The sequence below is a fragment of the Musa acuminata genome, chromosome BXJ1-5 (genome assembly GCF_036884655.1).
Source record: "Musa acuminata AAA Group cultivar baxijiao chromosome BXJ1-5, Cavendish_Baxijiao_AAA, whole genome shotgun sequence".
NCBI lineage: Eukaryota > Viridiplantae > Streptophyta > Magnoliopsida > Zingiberales > Musaceae > Musa > Musa acuminata.
The window spans coordinates 2,482,962-2,508,868 of record NC_088331.1 but is presented as its reverse complement, the minus strand read 5'-3'; the positions used below and the strand labels follow the sequence as shown (position 1 = coordinate 2,508,868).

The following is a 25,907-nucleotide window of genomic DNA, read 5'->3' as shown; positions in this document are numbered from 1 at the left end:
AATAAAGTGCGTTATAAGAAATTAATTTATCGATTGGACATTTAAGAGCCAAAAAAAATCATTAATTAAATTATTTTTAATAGTTATTAGATTTTTTTATTTTCATGAACCTCCTCCTTAGGAATCATAAAACAATGAATTAAGGCCGAAAATATATGACTGTAAGAACAAAAAAAATGAAAAATCATATTAAGCCCCTCACCACCCATCGATGCATAGTAAATTTGTAAGGAAAAACACCACATTCAAAGATGTGTCGACACAGTTTCTTGTCTCGACAGTTAGTCTTCATACTAACTGTCGATCTCATCCTCAATAGAGTTCAAAAAGATCCCAGCAAGAGGCAGAATCAATGAATCAGCATAAAAGTTCTTACATACGAAAAGCGGGATTGATTGGGCTTTGGATCCCATGAGCTTTTCAGCTTCAAGATTTTATCTGCTTTCCATTGTCAACAAAAAAGAATAAATATAAATAATTTGAATTAAACGAATAACAGAATACATAATTTGAGAACGATTTTCTAAAGCTTAGGACAGACAGTCTTCAGTCAAAATAAAGAGAATCAAACAAACTCGTTAACTCTCATATTTGACTGGAAAACTAAATCTTAGTTAATAAAAAAAGAAAAAAGAAAACTAATGCATCTGACACCGGCAGGAAATGCTGTCATATCTAATTCATCGAGAAATAAGAAATTGACATGTACAGAAGGAATTTGGTCATGTTAGCATTAATACATGTCAGATATATGGATCCTTAGAATGTCTTACCCTCGATAAAAAGAATAGAGCTGGCGCTGCTTGTGGACAACGCGCCTGGAAACTACTTTATACACGGTCCAGCAGTTGATGCAAACCGCATTACTTGTAGAAAATATATGGCTCCTGACTCCTGCTCAATATTCTTCGTTAATGCCCTATTACTTGTGTCCCAGCAGAAAAAGGCCCGACGGCCCCCCCCTTTAAAGGCCCTTCACCTTTTAAAGGGTGCAGAATCTGTGCAGAGATACCATTAGCATACTTGGTGCAAAAGTTTCGGAGGGCAAAATTGATCTGTCAGCCAGAAGAGGAAATTATTTTAGTATTTTGTAGTCCCAAAGTATTGCACACAATGAAATTCTTAAGAAAGCATGCATAGAAAATGATGAGTATCTAAACAAGCAGACTTGCCATAAAAAGACTATATACGCTTCCATAAAATTTATAAGAGCACATGTAGTGACACGAGGGAAGAATGTTATAGATAATGAGGATGACAAACCATCAGGCAGCGTCAGAACTTTACGACTAATTCCAAAACTTGCATGATCAAATCTCTCCTTGCTTTCATACTAGGCATACAATTTTATCCAAAGAATTTCAGTTATCACACTGTATAATCAGTTAGTTGGACATCAGAGGACCATGAATGTTTGAATGGTATTTGATCTTATTTACCCACAATCTATAGGATGTCTATTGGTTGTAAAAGCATGGTATTACAAACTGGTGAATACTGGATGATACATTGTTTCTTTTCTTGTAGTCAATCTTTTAAGTAGTGTCTTTCAGACAGTTCAAACGATGGACAGTTGGAAACAATGTCAAGAAAACTAGCGGAGTTTGATTCAGCAAATTTAAGTAGATCATGAAACGAGAAGTTTGAACATAGCACCCAGCATAATAGGATGCTAGTGATTTATGATGGCTGTATAGGAATTGTCCTGTTGAAACTGAAAGTGACAGGGAATATCCAAATTATCAGTGGAAAGCAGCAGGAAAGAAAAAGATGTAATTGCTTCAAGAGTAATGGAAAACAAAATCTGAACAGACTTGAATAGCTAAAAAGTTCACATGTAGCCATCTCAAGTAGTTGACTCAACAACTTGACCAAAGTTTTGTTTCAGTGCAAGTTTATTCAGGTCAAACATGTCATGATACAGAATGTGGTTAAATTTGTCGGAAGAGGAAAGAAACTATAATTTTAGTCCAATTGACATCTTTTCCACTAGATGATGTGGAATCTGACAATACACACAACTATGCCAGCATAAACATAAAAATGTGCCTTGACAAAAACTAAATAGCAGAAACAATCCATGTAATGTGGAGTCTGATGATGCAAAGAATTTTGCCAGCATAAACATGAAAATATGCCTTCACAAAAACTATATAGCAGAAACAATCCATGTCACCACCCCCAACTCATGAAAGTCAACATGGTGTTTTCCAATTTTGCAAGCCCATTTACATTTTTCAGGTCACATGGTAATAGATAATGTACACCATTAATAACAGTAAAGCACAACACCCCAATGGTCCAAGAGCCTATGTCTAACAATACAGCTTTCATTTGCCATTCTATTTGTATGTTTTCTATTCTTATAACATCTTAGCAAATTGCTCATCTTCAATCTCTATGCTCATGATCAACCTTTCTAAAGAGTTTGCGGTCATTGGTTATCACAAGTTTAACGCCGATGCACTTTTCTGTTAATTCCAAATTTGATTGTAAATCTACCTTAATTCTGTGAAGAATGTTCAGCATATTCATACATATAAAAAGAAGGAACAAATGTACGAACCCTAATATCTTCACACTATTTCCACGATCCTTCAAGGAATTTTAACATCATGAGACCTACAACAATGCTATATCCAATTAGTTTTGTCATAAACAAATCAGCACTATTTCCTTCACTTTTCTTGAGTGTTTCCAAGCCTGAACTTAAGCCTTTAACCCTACGAAAGAACAGGATTCTCTTCGTTTCCAGTTCACACATCCAGAATGCAACACTTCACTATTGTATGACAAATTGAAGAATCGATTTGGAGAGCAACAATACTGCCTGGCATGGACTATCGTACTGCCTGATGTGGTATTAAGCAGGTGGTATATACTGGTCCCAAAGCTGGTTAAGGTACGGATCAGTCCGCTCCAATTTGTCACGGGCAAATCTGTACAAAGGGTGTTCGATGTAATCAGTAATTTAAAAAGGCGCTCGGGCGCTTGCCTAGGCGCTCGGGCGAGGCGAGGCGAGGCCCGAGCGCCTCGCTAATCTCCCAGGCGGCGCGCTTCAAACAGGCGCCGCCTGGGTGCTCGCCCGAGCCCAGGCGCTGGGCGCTTTGGGTGAGTGCCTAGGTTAACCAAGGCGACCGAAGCAAGATTTTAGGTCTAGTTCGGTCTATGATGGTTAGTTGGTTCAATCGAACCAACTAAAACTGATATAAGTGACAACCGAACCCTAACCCTCGTCACTGCCGATCCCGATCCCTATCCCGCTGCTCGCAAACGCTGCCGCTATCGCTGCTCACAAACGTTGCCGCTGTCGCCGCTCGCGCCTCCCGCTGCTCGCCGCTCCTGCTCCCACTGCCGCTGCTCACCGCTGTCACTACTCGCAAACGCTATCGCTGTCGCCACTCCCGCTCCTGCTCCCACTGTCGCTACTCGCAAACGCTGTCGCTGTCGCCGTTGTCGCTTCCTCTTTTCTCAGTCAGCAGGCTTAGCACCCCTTTACACTTCCTTTTAATAGTATACGTATACTGTATACTGTTAATATTATTAAGTTTATTTGAAATGATTAATTTTCAATACTGTTAATAGATTAATAATATATTATTTTGATTTTAATACTGTTAATTTTTATTTATTTGAAACTTTTTGTTAATGTGATATTGTGATTTTGTATCTTAGGTTTTCTTAATTTAATAGCATATTTTTAAAATTTTAAATAATTATATTTATTAATTATATTATATATTTTTATATTTTAGCGCCTCGCTTCGCTCGGGCGAGCGCCTAGCGCCTCGGGCGTTTTTGGACATTGGCGCCTTTTGGCACCTAGCGTTTTTTAAATCACTGGATGTAATATTTGTGCATGTTCGTGTCTTTGGGTTTTGTTTATGCTTTGCACAACATATAGAGGGCTTAATAGCACCGTATTGGTATGCTTTTATGGTCATTTTAATCTTGTAAACACGGATTGTGTGCAGTCGTCGAACAATGGTAAAATTGCTCAAAAATATACCATCCAGATAGTCATTTTAGAGGTTTTCTAGCTCTACAGAGTGGTGCAGAGTGCCAACCAATACAATACCATAGAGCTACTTGAGTGACACATGGCTGCATGGGCTTTTGGGGTATTGTCAAGGGCTGGTTCGTTACATTATTTTGTAGTAGTGTCATGTAGGCTCTCGTGGAGACTTTTGATCATGGTGAAGCACCTTGGACCCTTTGTCACGCGACCGTTCATAGCTTGCGAAATCTATATTTGTAATTTTCATTGTCTATCAAATGTTTGCTGAAATGTCTGCTTGTGGGATCCCAAGTTAAACGCTTTCTCTGACTCATCTTTTCTTTTGTAGATCCTTAAGGGACCATAAGACATTTCGAGAGAGCAGCTAGCATGGACGACCGTTTAGGGAAAACGAACGTAAAAACATATGGAAAGAAGTCACTCAAAGGAACAAGCATCCGAGATTGGTATTCACAGAAATGGTTGACCCTCTACACAAGAGGTACCAGGAGGACAAGCGAGTTAGGAAGAACGTGTAGCGCATAAAGGTTGTGATGGCTAAGTTCGAGCTACGACTTGATGTTGATAACCAAACTTGACGGTGCTCAAGGCAAGCGGAAGTGTTTGACAAAGGATAAGACAGTGCAAGGAGAGATGGGTTGCTCGGCGACTGAAAAAGTTATGCAAAGCTCATAAAGGCGAGGGGAAATGCTAACTCGTAGAATTTAGTACTCATGCAAGGGCTTGTATATGGATGATGGATTGTCCGTGGCCATCCCAAAGGGACTAAAACTCAGCACCATAAAACACGAAAACTTTCTCTTCGGCATGGGAAGGATACGTTTGTAGGAGGCTAAAGTGTTGTAGGTTCAGTATGTTGCTAGGTCTTAAGGGGCATAGCGAGAGCTGTATTGGTGAAGAGTCACAATCTACCTAGTGCATTCATGATGGCAGAACAATACATAATTTGTTCAGCAAGGCGGAGTAGTCTAAGAATACGATGGCCTCCGAAACTTCTAGAGGAAAGGATGTAAAGAGAAAAGTTGCTCCAATAGGACAAATATCTAAGAAAGATAAGTCTCAGTTCTCCAAAGGAAGAATCATGTGCAATGGGTCGTACGTGTTAAGGGGGATACCTCAAGACATCTCCATAATGATAAATAGATTAAGTGAGCGACGAGGAGTCGTAGCATAATCTCACATAAGATAATATGTTGGTGGCCAGTATTGCGAGATCAAGTGAGAGAGTGACCCTAGACAACACCAAACGAAGGCACACTTAGAGCCAATATGGAGATCAGACTCAACGAATAGCTAACCCGTAGAATGGTGGGCACTAGAACCACCATCAATTTAATACAAACTGAGGAACAGAGCAACTTGGGTGGAACTTAGTTGATTGCCCATACCGCATAAAGGGAGTCAACATAGAAGATGGAACATGGAACGGAGGCGCGAAGCTTTCCTCGGACAGAGGTCAAGGACATAAACTCTTGCAGAGGTAAAAGCGAGATCATGTCATTCCAGGGTTCCTCGTTCTAATGGAGCGAAGAATGGAGCGAATGCATCTTAGATGGTGCCAAAGTCGAAGGGAGTTTCGAGGCACATGCACCTTATCTCGGCAAAGCAATTGATGAAGAGACTAAGGAGACTCAACTTGTGAATGCAAAAAGGATGCAAAAGCGAGTACTTTTAAAGAAGATACCATAGTGCTGTCATTCAAGTTACTATAAAGGAAGCTATGAGCAGTGGAGATTATGCTAAGGCCAGGGGTCTAGGATCCAAACGATGGTGTACAAATTTCAACGAAGTCGACGGACTTCGAAAGCTACTCGACGACGAACTATCATAGAGTTCGCATTTTGTCCGTGTGTGACCCAACTCCCAAGAGCCGATGGTTGAAGATCGATTACCAAAGGAGTAAACACAATCGAAGGTAGCATAAGCCCTATGATGTGCTGGTAAAGGCCACACATGAAGAGATCGCAATCCGAGTTTATCCTACAAAGATCATAATGCAATGAAGATGTTACCAGGAGAAGACATGGTGTAGTGGATCGTGGTGGAACGGTTCGAGGCAATGCGACACGGGATGTGAGAGACATGATCATATGTAGATATGATCGGGAGCTACTGGGAGCTCCACTTTGGTAAGCAACACCATAGTAAGAATGACTATGGATTTAAAGAGTGAATGTCATGGTACCACAAAAGGAAGGTCTTCCTTGCGTGCATCGAATTTTGCATCGAATGAAAGTCTTTGTCATCAGCATATGAGAGCTGTGTACCACTAAGGGAGATTTCGGATGAAAGCCTTGTTCTAAGTCGGGATAAAATTTTGCTCTTTTTGGTAAAACTTCTTGCATTCTTGAAGTTCAATGGCAATGAGGCAAATTACAGTAGTTAACTCAACGTAAAGAAAGCAAATACTTCGGGTGCTTCAAAGGTGTGAGCAAAGAGCAAGCAAAGACTAATAACCAACTTGATTCATGAAGTACAACCCTCGAGGAGGTGGGCGAAGTCAAATACTTTTACCTTCTCAACTCTTAAAAGAATGGGCAAAACCAAATATCTCAATTCTCTTATTTATCCAGTAGAGGAGCTCTGCACATGTTCAAAGATCTTTCGAAGAAACTTAGTGGAAGACAATAGTTGTCAAATCTTTACCAATAGTAATCAATTCTACCAAAAGTAGATTTTCCGCTTCATATCTCAATAGAATGTTAATCGAAAGCAAAAATGATGCAAACCTACATGGAGGTCACAACAAAGTAGAAAAGGAATCAATTAGCAAATTTTTCAAAGAAAGGATCTTAAAAACTTCAAAGTCTACGAGGCGATACTCATTAAAGCTCCAATAGGCATCCATCCAGTTCAAGTGATGTGAGACGTTTAAGAGACTAACGCATAACAATGAAGGTTTTTTCCTTTATCTAAGGGATCCACAGGAACCAACAAAGTTCAGCACAACTCGACCGACCCCACACCAAAGTCAGTCACTAGCGAGTTGAAGCAGCATCAGTGGATCAAAGTTTGACTACTCAACAACAGTGGTGGGAAGCAACTAGAAGCTGAGAGAGATGCGTTACAGCTAAAGTAAAAGATTGAAGATTCAGCAAAAACGAGGAGATACAACGTCTGCAAAGGCTTCAATGAGGACATCGAAGGAATAAGTGGGAGAGAATATTATGAACAAATATATACAAAGGGTGTCCATTGTAATGTTTGTATATGTTCGTGTCTTTCAGTTTTGTTTATGCTCTATACCAAGGATTGAAATTTCGTATCATATCGGAATTTCGATATTCGTACAGTACGGTACTTACTATATATCAAATGATATTATAATTATATATATATATATATATATATATATATAAGTTCTCCACAACATCGCCTCTCTTCTCCCCACGCGGGAGCGACGTCGTAGAGGTGACGTCACAAAAAAAAAAAATGCGATGTCGCCTCGGCAACATCGCCTATATATATATATATATATATATATATATAAGGTTTTCGCCGAGGCATCGCCTCTCTTCTCCCCATGACGCCGATGATTCTTCTCCCCGCGCGCAGATGAAAAGTCGCCAACAAATGAGGAGAGCAGCGTCAATCTTCAGGTTCTCCTCTTCTTCTCCCTTATCTTTCTTCCCCTTCTCGCTCTTCTTTCCTCTTCACCCTCGTCTTTCTTCTCCCTCGATCACCGTCCGATTTAGGACGATAACGGAGCGAAAACAACATCGATAAGCCTCAATCGACAGTACCGCTCGATAGCGAGCGATCCGTGTACCAGTCTGTTGGCGAACCTATACGTACCGCCCAATACGGGCGGTATCATTCGGTATTGCAAACTTTGCTTTACACAACATATAGAAGGCTTGCAGTAGGCTTAGTAGCCCCATTTTGGTTGACTTTTGTAATCGTTTTAGTCCTATAAATGCAGGTTATATGCAGTCATCACGTAGAGGCAATACTATCCAAAAATAAGCCATCCAAGCAACCATTTTAAGGGTTTCTAGCTTTACGAAGTGGTGCGGAGTGCCAACCAGTACAGCACCATAGAGCTACCAGGGATGCACATGGCAAGCCAGCTTGGACCCTTTGTCACGCGATTATTTAGAGCTTACAAAATATATGTTTGTAATTTTCATTATTTATCAAGTGATTACCAAAATGTCTACTTATGGGATCCCAAGTTAAACACTTCATCTTACTCATTTTCTCTTTTGTAGGTCTGTAGTGGATTAGTACATGGTAAATGTGAGGTGTAGCGATCGTGCCTCACTATCGCCCAATATGATTGAATTCTGACCATTATTGACCCCTACCAATCAATAATGGTCGAATTTCGACCATATTGGTATTATTTCAATTGACATCGGGCCTAGTGGTAAAATGACTATTATGAGCTGTTTTGGCCTTATAAGAGCCCTTTCCTCCCCCTCTTTTATGCACTCTCATCTTCACTCTATTTTTTACTCTTTCTCACTCATTAAACTTGTTTGATCTTTCTATTAGTGATTAATGGAAATCAACCCCTTGATTTGGATAACGGAGGAATTCAAACCGAAGGTTGGATGGAATGTGTCTCCCACTGAACGTATTTAACTTCTCTCTATGTTTTCCTTATCATGTCATGTAATTAGCATAAAGAATATTGGTAACTCTTGACTGATTAGTGACTAATAATTAATGAAGCCTAATTAGAGGAATTTAAGAATAATTAGCATAGATTAACCACGTACTATCTTCTTGCATGATTTACGAGCTTATTCTATGATGTTTTATAGGCAATTAGAAGCTTATTAATGCATGTTTAGGTATCAAATTTAATTTTTATATCAATAAATTAGGATAAAACAACCCTGAAATAGGGTTTTTAATTTCAGCTGATTTTTCAGCCAGTACCAACAGGTCTAACTAGGGACCGATAGACCTGGTCGACATGAAATGATGAACCATGTCACCTAGTATGGTAGGTATGGATGGGTACCTAACGGTTTGATAGCCTAGGTGGTATACAGCATGTACCACCTGAAACAGGGCCTGTCGTAGGTAGTAATTTTTTTAATTTTTTTAAACTTTTTCGGAAACTCAATACGTACCAGCATACTGATGCATAATATGCCGATACAGCTTGGACCCATATTAGTCCAAGCTAGGTGATCATACCCTCCTTGCAATCATCAAACAAGTCTCTCACAAGTGCCATAAAAAGGCCAAACTTGAAAATTCTCTAAGTGCCTATGTCATGCAAATTAGAATAAATTTATCAAGAAATAAACAAAATAATATCTTAAATTTGTCCAAGGAAACCTCCTTGTAGTTATGAAAATCTTAAGCAACTAAAGCAAGGAAAAATTAATGCCTTAATGACAAGAAAACCTGCCAAAAGATTCATAACCATGGCTGTGAAAGTGAGACAATGGAGTTTGATGCATTTAGTCCTTTACATCCATATATAGCAGTTTCAAGAACATTATAATGTTCAATCATGGAATCATATGCAGCCTGAGAAAAGACCTCCTTAGCCTGCAAGTCAAGAACGTAATAAAAGAATTGACATGACAAATAATATGGGTTGATGCAAAGAACTTCCAAGGAGAGAAGAAATTTGGGCACCAAATGTATATTTGACTAACATGAAAGATTCTTATTACAGGAAGGTTCAAAAACAATTAAGAATGGCTATATGGATTAGGATGTGCACATTTAAATACCAAGTAGAAACCACAAAAGTTCAAACGGAATTAGATATAGATCAAATGTCAGTACAGGAACCATAATTCATGAGAACAATTTCAAAATAACAACTAGTCAGCTTACAACCCAAATTCTTGAAATTTATTAACATTTCTAATCCTTCGGTTGTTTCAGTAGGTGAATATTCTGTTAATTCTGTAAGCAAATTCTGATCTAGAAGCTATCATTTGGTGCTATAACTCAAAATATGGCATTTCAAGGAATTACACAATAAATTAATTTTGTCAAATCCAACACTATGCTATCTAAAGAATTTTTCATCATATTCCTATTATAGCATATCTTACATTTAGAACAAGTTTTGAAACCCGAGCAATGATACTCATTTGCAACATGGGGATCAAGGGTTTGAATCATTGAAGCAACTTCACCTATAAGGGTAAGGTGCACCAATTAACTCTCTGCAGACAACTAACAGAAGCCTCATGAACTGAGTCACACTTTTTTTATTATTTCTATATTTGCAACACTTGCCCATTAGCATATATGTGCAGTCCCATTAGTTCAAGTATCTCTAGCTACTTGAACTAATTCTAGCAATTGTCTTAAGACTCTTAACACAATGTTCAATAGTTGGAAATAAATTAATGGTACATGTTTGAAGTTCAGGTAAATTATTACATAAGTCATCATCTTCAGAACTTTTTTATGAACCTCAAGTGCAAATTGTTACACATGGATATTAACTGTCCCCATGCTTGTTTTCTATAATCAATGAAAGTTTACGTTGACTTAACACCTGAGAGATCTTTTTCAACAACAAACCTTAATAAATTGCACATCAATTGTAGTAGAAATCTAGCCACATCGCAATACAAATTAATATAAACTTTAGCTAATTTTATCATTAGGGGCATTGAAATTTGATATTAGAACAAGCACACAACTATATCAAAAAGAACATGTAAAATCTGTAGGATAGTAAAATACAAAGATTATCACTAACCTCATCAGGGTTCTCACAACCAGCTGTGATTTCAGCGAAGTTGATTTTTGGAGCCACGGATAACCCAATTCCATGAAAAGAAATTTTTCTTCTCTCACCAATTTGCTTTTCTACCTAAAATAAATAAATGTTAGAAGATCATGATACAGTGTGCCAAGTCTAGACCACAACTCTTTAAGTAGATCATACCTCTCGTGGTGGAGGCATAACCTCATAACACAGCAATGCTAGGGGATACATGTGCCCAACTACACCAGAATGGTCCAAAAGCCTCCTCATATTGTCCATTGAAGATGCATCAAATGGTGCCTGCACTCATTATTATCAGCACAAGTGATCAATTGATGAAGAAAACAAAAACAACTGGGTCCTAAAAGGAAATATCATTAAACATCAAAAAAGGAAGAAGGATTATTAGACTATCATATAAGTTGTATGAGTCATGTTAAACCTCCAGCATAGACCAAAATGAACATGCTAAACAAATTAACAATAAATATTTAATTAATCCTTGTTTTGAAGTCATTAGTCTTTCTTACAAGAAGCCTTTTTGCAGTTTGACCATGCATTAGATGGGTTTTTATGATATTCAATTCTTTGCCAAGTAACTTTTAGTCAAGTAGGACAAATATAACAACTGATACTGAGAATCTACTTGTGACCTAGTCTAGGATGAGTTAGGGATATATAACTTGAAACCCGCATGGTCATGCCTGACCTGTTGTAGCACCCCTGTAGGGATTTCTTTATTTCTAAAGGGCAGGTTGTCATCTAAAGTTTCCCAGATGCCCATATCTTGGTGGGTGAAAGACACCTCTCAAATTTGAAAAGGCTTCCACAAAGCTAGTTGTAGGAGGTTTCACATGATCCACACCTCAACAACCTCTATGTCCCACAACAGACAAAGCTTATAGGGCAAAAAGATAGGGCATGACCATCGGATTTTCAAGAAATTGTGTCTACTTACATCATAATATAGATGAATATAAAGATTCATAATTTCTTAGAGATCTAAATGATGAATGAATCCACAATAAAATTTAAAATGATCAATTCAAAGCATAATTTAAACCAAGGATTGACGTAAAGCTCGAAATGGTATGATATGGTATAGGCAATACATACCAGTCCGATAGAATACTGAGACTTGAACTGCCCTATATCAGGCGGTATATATATGGGGGGGTTGTATCAGGCGATACAGCCTGCGTAATGGGTGAAACAGCCAGAATTTGATCGATACCAGCCTGTACCGATCGACAGTGGTCGGATTTCAACCAATATGGATCAACAACTGAGATTCATCAAAATCCAATGGTCAATTTGACTGTTGGACCTGCGTAATGGGTGAAACAGCCAGAATTTGATCGATACCAGCCTGTACCGATCGACAGTGGTCGGATTTCAACCAATATGGATCAACAACTGAGATTCATCAAAATCCAATGGTCAATTTGACTGTTGGACCACTTTCAAACCCAATTTAAACCTTCACCCTCCCCCTCTTTCACTCTCACAACTTCTGAACTCTCTTTTTCACACATTCTCACTCTTATTCTCAATTAAAGCTGATCTTTGGTAATTAGAGCTTCATCTTTGAGGATTAACGCATTCTAACAAGTGATTTAGAGAAGGATTACTCTAATTCAAAGGTATGTATTCTCTTACTACTTCTTGGTTAACTTCCACATGATTAGCTCCATATTAGATCCAATATATCTAGTTAATGATGATTAGGGTCAATGACATATTTTTAGTTCTAAATTAGGGGTGATTAGACATAATCGCAGCTTGTTAATCATGTGATTAGTGGCATTAATTTGAATGAGAGTACTTTTAGAGTTTTAGCTAGCTTTTGTCATGATTAGATCCATAGATCCATAATAGCACCATTACATCAACTTATCAAGTTAATGATGATTGTGGTCAATCTCTTACTTTTGGTGCCAGGTTAAGGGTATTTAGACCAAGGTTCGTCATACCGTACCGTATCAGCGTTTTGACCTGGGCTTGGTACGGTATGGTACCAGTGTGCTGGGCGGTACATCAGGGAGTACCGAGCAGTACACCTTGGTGTACCGAACAATTTTATTTTATTTTTCATACTGTAACAGTGCTACAGTATAGTACTGTAGCACTGTACGGTACTGGGCGGTCCGTGTACCGGTAACCTGTTGGACTGGTACGTACCGCCCGATATGGACGATACGCTTCGGTGTGGCAGACCTTGATTTAGACATAAATGCATCTTGTTAATTGAGTGATTAGTGGCATTAATTATGTTCCACGCATCATTAGGGACATTAGTATACTTTTAGTTAGTTTTTTATATGATTAGCTCCTTATTAGTTTCATTATATTAAATCAATGATGATTAGGGTCAATCACTTACTTTTAGTTCAAATTTGGGGGTGATTAGGACTAAACGCAACTTATCAATTGAGCGATTAGTGTTCATAATTTGAAATTAGGCACAATTAGGGTCAATCAGCTTACTTTTAGTGCCATTTTAGGGGTAAGTAGGCACCCCAAATTATTTGATTTGTTTAAATCATAAAGTTTTGACACGTAATTTAACACTTCAACTCGTATCTTTGTAGATGATTCAATATCAATGGAATAACCATTCAGAACGTGTCGTAAAGCTGCTCTTCAACGTCCAAAAAAGATAAATCCACTATCCCTTCCTCATGTTGGATAAAATTTATTGAAATTGTACCAAATTTGCATTAAGTTCTAATTAAAATGCTCTCATTTATGTTTTCTTCTATTTTCCAGGTTTTTTATATAATTTTTTAGCCTTTTTTGGATCTTTTGGCACACGACGTACTAACACATGGTATGCTGGTACAAACTAGTATGTACCGATCCAGCCATGGACCAACACCATCAGTCAGCATGAGACTATAGTCCTTGATTTAAATGCTAAAAATGGGCTGAATTTGCTTTAGAATTGATAGAAATATGCTGAAGATAGATAGAAATATTATGCTTTTAAGAGAAGAAAGATATACTATACTACCCATTTGAAAGCTAAAAAATTATGAAATGAATCAAAGAGCAATGTATTGAAGAGGTGAAGCACAAGTTTTCCAAGAAAACATACTGGATTCCATTCCCCTGTGAGTGGATCAGGTCGGTCCCTACCACCACTTGGTGCAATCCATATTACCTGTGATCCACTCCTATTTGATAATTTTGAGTCAGTACACACAAAAGACAAGTAGAAAAATACAGTCAATTGGATTTTATAAGATGGACAAATAGAGATAATTATTAAATGTACCAAGCAAGATATATCTTTAAGATAAAATTCTATGCTTGAAATGTATCTCAACCTTAGAGGAAAAAGAATCTAATGACAAACTCAGTCAATGCTAAAGCTTCCAAGAAACTATCAACACATTGAGAGAAACTCAAAAGCTCTACAGATTGCATATACAGCCGTCGTGCAATTCACATTAAAATTTAAAAAAAAGCCACTGATTTAAAAGGAAAACTGATCAAAGATTAGAAGCAGTAAGAAAACAAACATCAGATCTTAATAAACAAAATTTACCTTGATGATGGAGGTGCGAATAATGAACCAAGTAACTTGCTACCAGGAACTGTATGCAGTGCACTTTGTCTGTGTCATGAAATGCTTAAGCCCGATAGATCATTTTAAGTCGAGTACACAAGTCTATCTTTTCTTTCCTGATGTCATACAGATAAGATACCAACCACATTGTTTACCAATTCTTTTAACAGATTATTCTCCACAACCTTTTAATAAAATCAAACTCTCATATTTGTCTCACAAACATATTAATTATGGTACCAAAAGGTCCAAAACTCTACTTTTTAATTGGTCATTCTTATAATGTTCTGGCATATATATTCAAACCAGAAGTAACAAACTATGAAGCCAGAGAAAACATGAAAATACAGGTACAAGATATGGGCATGGGAAAATGGCAACTTTTGAAAATTTATCATACAACACTCGAATAATTTGTTAAAAATAAATCACATAAGCTTATGTACATGCATACAACTTATTATTCTTATTTTAGCTTAGAATATGGTCAATGAGGCATATAAAAATGTGACATCAAGTAATACTAACTATTTTTTGGTGAAATCAATTAATTCAATAAATTACCATAGGTTGTTACTACATTGGTTTGGGAAAGGCTGTTGCCAGTGGCACACCAACCCTGCTATATAAGAGATATTGGGTTTGATTATATTAATGAGCCTAACAGGATGCAAGCGACTCATGAGGTGTCAGAAGTATAAAGACCACTTCTAATCTATCCTTATCTTTATCCAAAAGAAACAATGCTAGTAAAATGTTTCAACTTATTATAGCATGAACTCAACCATGCATGACATTTAGAGCAGCGTGTAGCACGACCCCTTGGAAAAACATTAATCTTTATCCATCAAAAAATTGACAGGAAGTAAATGCATTTACTACCTGTTTCATGACAGGAAATAAACTTTTGGTGCCTAAATAGCCATGCCATATTATCCTATACATGTGATTTCGTCAATTAATTAAGGAAAAGAAAGGGAAAGTGAGACACTAAGGAGGGCATCTCTCTCATTCTTTTTCAAAGATATCTCAGAAACTCATTCTAGGATTAATGGCTTAATAAGGTGTTCTGTAGTTCATACACTCAGATCTCTGTAACCCTGCAAATCTTTCCACTGAAGATACCGATATGTCGGCATGCCTCCTATGAGGCCCATGTATATTTCCATCCAATAAAACCATTACATTCCTTTATGTCTTTGCCTAGTTGCAATCAAGAGGAACAGCTCATGCACAATAAGTTGACCAGTTGCAGAGTGCTGACATTTTCTTTGCTGCCATTGAACTTGATAGTCTCTGAAACAAGCAAAAATATGTAATAGATCTGAGGAGATCACACATCAGATTGTCAAACCAGAAGTGTCTATTAAATCAAGTAATCAAAATTTTAGGTGTCTACCAAAGACCTATTTCATATTTCAAAATATACGTGATGCAGAATTATGAAACAGGATACCCAATAACATTATCAATCATCACCAATATCATCAGTATTATGAAATGAAACAAGAAATTGATGGATAATTCCTAATGTCTAAATTGTTCATTACCATCTTCATAACACTTGCAAATTTAGGCTGCATTCATTTCAAGTACTCTTTTATGGAGCTAGCATCTGCACGAGTTGCTTAATAAAAAGAAAGAAGCCCAACATGCAAAAGAAGGCCACATTTTGAGAACACTTAATAAGGAGAATCTTTGAAATCTTTTATTACCAAAGAATCATATATTTCGCTTCTTGTAAAGTGCATCAAAACACAAGCAAACCTCAAACGCAAAGCCATTTCCTTTAAGCTTCGAGTATTTGCTCTCCTTTTCATTTCAATAAGCTCAGGAACATCATGCATGTGCTTCTTTGAGTATACACAAATAAGATTTCTGGCAGACAAGCAATAAATGAGTAACTCAAATAACATTAAGAATGTTTTACAAATATTTAGTGGTGTTGAATCATAAAAGAAATCACAAGGACCTTCCCATGCTGAAGGGCTTGCAAAGTGGATCTGTAACCACCCTATCTCCTGCCACAAACGCCTGAGGTATAAAATAGAACACTTTAATAGAACTGAAAATACTTGCGACAAACAATTGGCACTATCATTAGCTTACCATTTTCTCAGCAAAATATAAATTTGTTCTTTCAAGCAACAGTGAAATGAGTGCTGGATCTGCTTCTGTCTGATGGTTGGAGAACAAAATGATGTTATGGCCCTACATAATTCAGAAGATACTTATTGATCGAATATCAAGATACCAGACAAGAAACATCTTAGAAGGAATGCCCAGAAAGTAAAAAAGGACCACTAGACCCAAAGCCAGTTTATCAGAATCAACAGCTCATAGCAACACTAAAGAAATGGTTGTCTATTAAAGAATCTAACCGTTGGGCAGAAAAAAATGATTTGGTCATTACAGTGAAAGCAACAATTAATAGACAAATACCACTAGTAATAAAATGTATTTGCCAAACATTCTACCACAGTCCCAGCAGGAAATTAATAAAGCAATGTCATGGTCATACATATTTCTGAAGATATTTATTGATCGAATATCAAGATATCAAAGCTGACTTCCAAAGGTTTAAATTGTGATTAAATTATTTTGTTTAGACTATAGTCCATAAGCTAAGTTTTGAATTAATGATATCAAGTAATAGCTAAGTTACATGTGCTTAAGCATACTTGGAAGCGACTTATACTTACTTGGATGTGACTTACAAAGGTTTGATGATAAATGACCACTATAAATTATTTTCTCTTGTAAAAGACAAATTTTGAATTAATGATGTGTGATTTTCAAATACACAACAGTGATTTAAAAAGCGCTAGGCGTCAAAAGGCGCCAAGGTCCAAAAACGCCTGAGGCGCTAGGCGCTCGCCCAGGCGCTCGCCCGAGCGAAGCGAGATGCTAAAATATAAAAATAATATAATATAATTAATAAATATAATTATTTAAAATTTTAAATTAAAATATGTTATTAAATTAAGAAAATCTAAGATACAAAATCACAATGTCACATTAACAATAAGTTTCAAAATTCAAAACAATAAAATTTTACATCAAAGTCATTTATCATAATCAATATTATCGTCATTTTCACATAAATCATCTTCATTGAATTCGTCTTCTTCCTCTTGTCCTTCGACTCTTTCCTCTTTATCAAGATATGTTCCATTCTCTATGCCTTCAAATAATTATACTTCCATGCAGAATCTTTTTTTGATGTTATTGGAGACTCTATTAAGTTGCTCTGTACACTTGTCATTTATCTTGAAACCTAGCAATAATTTCAAATAAATAAAAATCAACAATATTAAAATTAAAATAATATATTATTAATCTATTAACAGTATTAAAAATTAATAATTTTAAATAAACCTAATAATATTAACAGTATACAGTATACTGTTAACAGTATATTGTATACTATTAACAGAAGGAGAAGAAGGAAGTGTAAAGGGGTGCTGAGCCTGCTGATTGAGAAAAGAGGAAGCGACAGCGGCAGCGGAGTGTAAGGAGGCAGCGACAGTGGCGAGCGGCGACAGTGGCGAGCGGCGACAGCGGCATCGACAGCGGCGAGCGGCGACAGCAGGAGCAGGAGCGGCGAGCAGCAGGAGGCGCGAGCGGCGACAGTGGCAGCGTTTGCGAGCAGCGGCAGCGGCGAGCAGCGACAGCGGGATCGGGAGTAGGAGCAGGAGCAGGAGCGGCGAGCAGCGGGAGACGCGAGCGGCAGCGTTTGCGAGCAATGACAGCGACGAGAAGCGGGATCGGGAGCGGCAGCGGCAACGAGGGTTAGGGTTGGGTTGTCACTGATATCGATTTTAGTTGGTTCGATTGAACCAACTAACCACCGGAGACTGAACCAGGACCGAACCAGACCTAAAATCCTGGTTCAGTCGCCTTGGTTAACCCAGGCGCTCACCCGAAGCGCCCAGCGCCTGGGCTCGGGCGAGCGCCCAGGCGGCGCCTCTTTGAAGCACGTCGCTTGGAAGATTAGCGAGGCGCTCGGGCCTCGCCTCGCCTCGCCCGAGCGCCTAGGCAAGTGCCCGAGCGCCTTTTTAAATCGCTGATACACAACCTAATTTGCATTTAAATTGTGGTAAGATGATGACTTATAGATATTCAAAATTTTGATAAGGATTCAAAGAAATTATTGGAGACACAAGGCCCTCTTGAAACTGATCTTTCACATCCATCACGAATCATGTTACCATGCACATGTCAGAAAGACAAAGGAACAACAAAGTAAGTGTTTCATAATATATCTAACATAAGGTGAGTAGCTGTAATTCAAAATGGACCAAGCGCTGCAATAAACCTAGATATACATAATAAAAGCAACACTAAGTAATTGTTTCATACTTTATAGCAAGGATCGTAATTTCGTACAACACCGGAGTTTTGAGCGTAGCTCAGTACGGTACAGTACAGGTGTAACGCTCGGTATATATACATGTATATATACATATATATATAAGTTAAAAAAAAGGCGATGTCACCTCCTTTTTCTGCCCACGTGGGGAGAAGAAACCGAGGTTTCCTTCTCCCCGCACAAAAAAGGGCAACGAGGCAACGTCGTGGCCTTGTCGCCTCATTTCTTCTGCCCGCGTGGGGAGAAGAAACGTCCCCGCAACGATGTTGAATCTCGGATTTTGATGATGAAATCAATTGATGAAGTTATGATCTAATTAGCATTTGAATGATGCAGGACTAACTTCGATCATGGAAAGACAAATCGATTAAAACAGGAAGAATCAGACGTTGTGTCGAAGAGCATCATGTCAGAAGATTAAGCGTCGGGTCGGAGGATTGGTCGATGTGCTGGAAGATAGACTTTGTGCCATGAGTTTGAGCATCGAGCCAAAAGGATCGGACATTGCGTCAGGAAGATTGGATGTTGCAAAAGGCTAACATGCCAATGGATCTGGCAACACGTCGAAAGAGAGGACGATGCGCCGAAGGATCGAACGAAGCACCGGATGAACCAATGACATGTCGGACAACATAGGATTCATGTTTGTAATCGTGTGTCTTGATCGAAGTAGTTTAGGTTGTAAGTGAGTTGGTTTTGAGTGTAACCATACTAACTCAATTAAGGGCTCATTGGGCCTAAATCAAGACTGATTTAGGCCGAATGGAAGTCCATTCAATGACCCACAATTGGGTCAGGCGGTGGCACCGCTAGACCAAGCAATGGAACCACTTATGAGCTGGAACGTACGAAATGTACGTTTTCCGGAAGACCCGACGGTGGTACCGCCAATGTCAAGCAGTGATACCACCCGGTGCAAGAGGTGGCACCGCCAGTACTTCGAAAACCCAAAGATTTGAATTAAGTCATTTGGGATCTATAAATACCCCAGTTATTCTTGCTTGGGTTAGCAAGAAAAAGAGTAGAAAGGGGAAAGAATTCTTGAGGAAAAAAGAATTGTAATCTCTCTTAAATTATTCAGTCTCTTCCTCCTAGAGTTAGAAGTCTTCTAAGGGAGGAGTGAGATCTAATTGTAAAAGAGATGTGTGAAGGTTCACTCCTGAGTCTATGAAAAGATGAAAGAGTTGTAACAAGGGTAGTTGATCTTCGTCCGTTGAAAGAATATCGTTAGTGAAAGTCGGTGGCCTCTGCGAAAGTGGAATCGGGAGTGGACATAGGTCGCAACGATCGAACCACTATAAATTTGGTGTGCATTTCCTTTATGCTCTTCATTGCTATTGCTTTCTAATTTAATTGCTTATTACACTTATACTCTTAGTCAAGCACACTTTCAATATCAGTTTTCATCGAACGAATTTTCAAAATCACAACTTTACGAAAGCACTAATTCACACCCCCCCCCTTCTTAGTGTCGTTACAATCCTAACAAACAAGGCTCTGTTTGTTCTCCCCGCGATGTCGCCGAGGCTTCTTCTCCCCACGCAGATAAGGAGAAGTCACTGACAACACCGAGGCCTCGTCGCCTTAGACGAGGAGGTGGCGACATCTCATTTGCAACGTCCAACGAGGGAGAGCGGCAATAGATCGGGATCGTCGAGGGAGAGCGGCACCGGATCTCCAAGATCTCCCTTCTCTTCTCCCTCTTCTTTCTTCTCCATCAGCTCTCCCTCAGCTAATACCACCCGATAGCGGGTGGCAACGATCGAAATAGATCATCACCGACCGATTTAGGGTGGTAACGGGGCGAAAGCAGCCCCAATCAACGGTAGCGGGAGGTCCGCATACCGATCTGCTGGCGAACCAGTACGTACCGCTCGGTACGGGCGGTATTATTCGAAATTAAAATCCTTGCTTTATAGTATAGATAGCATGAAGCATGTAGATGTAATTGACAAATATATGCCTAAAAGCTATACATAATATTAACCAATGTGATAAGACATACAAATATATGATAAATATTTGGTGCATAGGTGTAATTGACATATAAATGACAATTCTGTCAGGATTTTCTCCAATTCAAGAATAACAATCAGCCTCCTAAACAAGAATATGAGAGAGAAAAAGAGAAATTACTACTAATCAACCACTTCTTTGTCACATAAAATATATAACCAATCTCAAGTGTAACATTTAAGTCTTACAAGCTCAAAGATATTGGAGTTTTCAGGAGAAAATATTATCATCCACAAATTCCTATGCAAAAAAGACTTCAGAATAAACAGACAAAGAATCAATTCATGTTTCTTCCAAGAATAAAACATTGTATGGTACCAAAAGCCTACATGATTAGCCATTACATATGATAAGACAAACAAAACTAAAATAGAAAGTATAATAAATACATAAAAAAATTTAGCCAGGAAACAACAATAGTTGATCATTAACAATAATAAATAGTCAATGATGCTCACATACCCGCTTAAGCTTCTCTTCCATGTCAAAGAAAAGGGAGAGGTTGCCAATATATGATGTTCTGAGGATTAGAAAAAAAAGATAAATTTCATCAAGCTATTGAAAAAGGAATGCAGTCTCACCACCAGAAGTTAGTCGAGAAAAATTGAATATTTGATTCACATGATTCTCAAGTTTCCAATCATGCATGCCATTACGAAGAAATAATCACCTTTTGGCACTTAAAGCTGTATAACCAACATCAATAGTTATATTCAAATTTAGTGATAACAAAAGACTATGATAACTGTTGCTTTAGATGATGAAACATCAAAAGTTATCTGAATCACTAATATAATTGGTGCTGATATCCTTTGCCAAGAAGTGTCAGGCAACAAATGGACCTGATGGCAAAAAGATCAAGGTAATTGAAAAGATTCAACAATGTTGGTTACTCAGTGAAAAGAACATTCAATCAGTGAAAAAAAAATACTCAGCAAATTTTAATAAGAGAACATGCAGACAATGACAAACAACTGTCAGAAAACAGGACCACAAACACCATTCTTGCACCAACGCTGCTTTACCCTTCAGAAACAGGAACAGGTCAAGTATCTTATTCATGCCTAATACAAAATTAGCCAAGGCCTCAACAATAGAGATTAAAAGTATATCATGCAATAATAAATTAAGTGAGACAGATACTCCCACACTAGATAGACATAAGTTGCATCTTAAAAGACAAAGCAATACTGATCTTGAACGTAATCAACTTGTCCGTGTAAATCCTTTCCAAGGAAAACCTAGTTCAAACCTGCATCAAACTTAAACTAAAATATAGAAACTTACATCAATATCTTTTTTAATTATTGCCTAGTTTCCCAATTATACCTACAAGATACTCTCTGCTGCAGCCAACATAAAAATAAATAGGTTTGAACCAAGCAAATGAAGATGCTACAGACTTTCAAAACTGTAAGGATTAAAATCTCATACACTAGAATTGCCCTTTATTCCTTGTCACATTAAATAACGTTGACATTAATAGCAAAATAACACACTCATATATGTATGTGCAGCTTGTATCCCTTCTAAATAATATCTTGAAGAAAACATAAACTACCATGAAGTTGACTCTTGTTTCCCATCTAAATAATTTCTAAATAATATGTTGAAGATGACACTAGTGGAATACTATGAGATAAAACATAAACTAAATGAGAAGGCATAATTAACTACCATAAGTGTTTCTTACAGACAAACTAACAAGCAAAAACCTGTCCTCCAACTAAACCTACATTATATATGTTTTACATGAAAGATGATAATTTTGATGCCCAAATAAATACTAAACAAAGACTCATTGAGTAATATTGACCCCACAATCCAATCATAGACTAAGAACACGAGATTAATAAATTAATATAGCTTAGTGAACTAAACAAATTCACCGATCCCAATCAAGATCAGTGTTTTCAATAGGTACTCGAGCGAGGCATGGTGAGGAGCGAGCACCTTGAAATAGGTCGAGGCAAGTCATTTCAAAGAGGCATGACTCGAGCACACGCCTAAGCTCAGACACTGGGTGACTCAAGTGTGCACTATTCGATTCTGAGAGTCTGGGTTCAATCAATTTGAATTAGTTGGCTCAGCCAAACCAACTAATTCGACAACTAACTCCTCCCCCTCCACTTGATCCAATGAAGGAACCCTACACTATCGCAGCGGAAAAAACCCTATATCACTATCGTTGGTTGCCCTATTCCTTCATAACCGTGACCTTCCTCTACCCTATGTCATTGGTTGTCATCTTCCTTTGGCTTACATCGTTGAGCGTGTGCCTTCTTCGCCCTACATCGCCGTGTGCAACGTCTTCCTTTAGCTTACGTCATCGACCATGAGCCTCCTCTGCCCTGTGCCAATGCGACTTCCTTCAGCTTACATCGTCAACCACAAGCCTCTTCCACCCTACGTCATCGTGTGAGGTTTCATTTCTCCACTGTATGCTGCTTATGTCATAGACCAACTTTGTTCCATTGCTAGTAGCCACCTTCCTTAGCCCTAAGAACCACCGTAGTCACGTGAACCCTTCCAGAGTCGGAGAACCCAACATTACTCCATCGTGCATTGCTGCCTTCCTTGATGCCATGCTCCATAGACTTTCGCCAATTGGTTACTTCTCCATCTCCTCATCTTTCTTAGTTTATGCATTCGTTAAATGATCTCCAAGTTCTTACACCATCTTGAGCACTTCGTTTAATGATCTCCTACTTAACTTTGTTAAATTGTTAGGAACTTATGAACAATGTTAGGTGGGTACACTGTTAGGAGTTAGCACATAACAATACATTGTTAGGTAGATAAGAGGAAACACTGCAACTTTGATGAACGAGAGGAATATAAATCAGCTAAAGAGGAAGATGATGATAAGTTTGAGAACGATGAAATTGATATTGATGATCATTGAAGTTAATCTCATTTTATTTTGTCATTTTTTTATTATATTTGGACAATGCAATTAGTACTTTAAATGAATGCAATTTGATGTGTTATTTTTTATATTTTTGTGATCATATTTATCAATCATGATATATATTTTTTAAATTTTAATATTAAGGAGCACCTAATTTCGCTCGAGCAAGCGCCTAGAGCTTTTGAAAACCCTGATTAGGGTATAATTTTGAGCAAATGTTCAAAAACACATGGGGCATTTAACATACCTCATGTGAAAGAGAAGATTGAATAGAAGATAAGCAAAATGAATCTTAAAGCACCTGAAATCTATCAATGGCCGGAGATAATTTTGACCAAACATGTAGTAGTCAAAAGGCTCTCGTATTGCCTTATGACAAGGCAAAAAGCTAAAAGGATCCTGCAAGATATACAGAGCTATCAAACTATTTATGAAGAACATTAACAACATACATATTTTAAATAACAGTCTAAGAACAATAAAGGTGCATGCCAAGACCTCAACATCCAAAAGAACACGATCAAATGCAACAGCCATATTGGAAAGTATGATCTCCTTTGCACTTGGATCTCCACTTTGCATGACCTGAAATTAAAAATTCACACATTTTCATGTAGTTTCCTTTCTGAGACGATGGGCAGTGTACCAACCAAGAACATAGGGAAAAAAACACATTATTCCTATGAACAGCAACAAAATGAAAAAGAACAGTCATCAACTCATTTATATATAATTATCCAACTTGTTCAACTACAATTACTCCAAAATGAGAGTCCTCTGCCTTTCAGAGGAATTTCTCTATTTCAGAGCTGAACTTACAGCATTCCGGTAATTATAATAGAGTTCTTCCAGTCTAGTCGCAATTTCTGAAGAAAGTTTTCCAGCTTCAACTTCCCTCCTTATACAAAAAAGCAGCTCTGCAGATAAAATTGGATGAAAAAAAACAAAGTCAAGATAATACTTCTTGTGCTCCTTTTGAGCAGATCATTGACATCATACAATGGGGTAACACAAACGTAGACCAAAAATTGTCAGCCATTGCTGGGTTAAATGTTTGCTGAATTTAAAGCTTCCACTAAGCAGAGACAAATTTTCATGTCAATTACTTAGTAAAAGAATGTGACAAACAATTTTTTAACATAATAACAGGCTAGAGATGCAACTTAACTAGGCATCTTTTTGTCCATGGGAAATTGAATAAAATCCTCAAAGTAACTTTGTCAAATCCGCAAGGATGTAAATTTGGCATGCTACAGGTGATATTCCGAGAAGTGCTTGCTGCCTATGGTACACTGAAAGAAAGGTGAGAAGGTACGAAACTTACTCTTGATTTGGGAAGTTTATACCATCATGCATATCATATCACCAAAAGCGTAAGATGGACAATGTGTAGTACCAAATTGTGCCAACCAAAATATAACGCGGAGAAATGGTATTGTTGGACAAAAATAGCAAACATAGTATTACCGTAAGATCACCTAAGAATCTTTAAAGCTTCTCAAATGTAATGTCGAAACACGAACATCCAAAGCAAACGTCACCGGAAAAGAAAGAATAACATCCAAGAAAGGAGCAAAGAAATCAGTAACAGGTCGCACCTTCTCCATTCCGTGCCCTAAGAAAACACCTGGAATAGCCAACCTCCTCCTCCGCCCCCATATCCCAGGCAAGAACCGCCCTTCTGGTCACGCTCCCGCAACCCCTCCCAACCGGCCGAACCACCACGCTAGCCTTCGGGCCACGGATCTCCCGCTCCCGTCTTGACGGATCCGAACAATTCAACCAAATGCTGCTCCCCGAAGTAGAATCACCAGCAGAACGACGAGCACTCGGCAGTGTACATCCCGCGGAACATCCAATAGTCCGGGGGAGAGCGGAAAACATCGTGACTACAGCCGTCGTCGTCCAATAGCTCGATGAAGCAACAGAAGAAATCATCTACGGTCAGAAAAATTGCTTCGAAGCCTCCTCCGAGCTCGCAGCCGATCCCTCTAGCTTTCTCTTCGCGGAGCGTTCAGTGAAGGAGAGAAGAAGGGGGGAGAACGGAGAGATTAGAACGAACGGAGCCCTTTATAGTCGGGCTAACGAGTGTATTTATTCGTCGATCGCGAGTAGGGATTTAAATAGTATTCAAAAAACGAAAACTAATTTGCAAGGAGGAGCGAACCGGAGCGCCTGGCCGTTGACGAAATTTCCTTTTCCTCATCAGTTCATGCTGCCCAAAAATCTACCCGCCTCGCAACTGGCCAGAAAAAAGACGGGGAACTCGTGCAACGTCAACCTCGCAGTGGGTTCTGTTTGAACTGCTGTGCAATGCTCCGG

At 38.3% G+C, this 25,907-nt stretch overlaps 1 protein-coding gene across 5 annotated transcripts; it reads right to left on the bottom strand.

Moving 5' to 3' along the window:
- Nucleotides 1-200: 200 nt before the first annotated feature.
- Nucleotides 201-25,799, bottom strand: LOC135672968 (glycerol-3-phosphate acyltransferase ATS11, chloroplastic-like). Of its 5 annotated transcripts, XR_010513196.1 has the most exons (14): nt 25,184-25,799; nt 24,405-24,502; nt 24,084-24,170; nt 23,887-23,984; nt 21,137-21,194; nt 16,396-16,497; nt 16,259-16,320; nt 16,054-16,164; nt 13,813-13,891; nt 10,896-11,015; nt 10,707-10,820; nt 9,383-9,529; nt 774-1,055; nt 201-438 (listed from the first exon to the last, which is right to left on the bottom strand). XR_010513196.1 is itself a non-coding variant. In XM_065181551.1 (13 exons), exons 1-12 carry the CDS (start codon nt 25,521-25,523, stop codon nt 9,395-9,397), a joined length of 1,404 nt encoding a protein of 467 aa, XP_065037623.1. In that variant the 5' UTR covers nt 25,524-25,799; the 3' UTR covers nt 566-1,055; nt 9,383-9,394. The 5 variants fall into 5 exon arrangements, 4 of the variants coding, with proteins under 4 accessions (XP_065037623.1, XP_065037624.1, XP_065037625.1 ...); XM_065181551.1 differs by lacking the exon at nt 201-438 and having other exon boundaries at nt 566-1,055; XM_065181552.1 differs by lacking the exon at nt 201-438 and having other exon boundaries at nt 566-1,055; nt 9,387-9,529.
- Nucleotides 25,800-25,907: the final 108 nt, after the last annotated feature.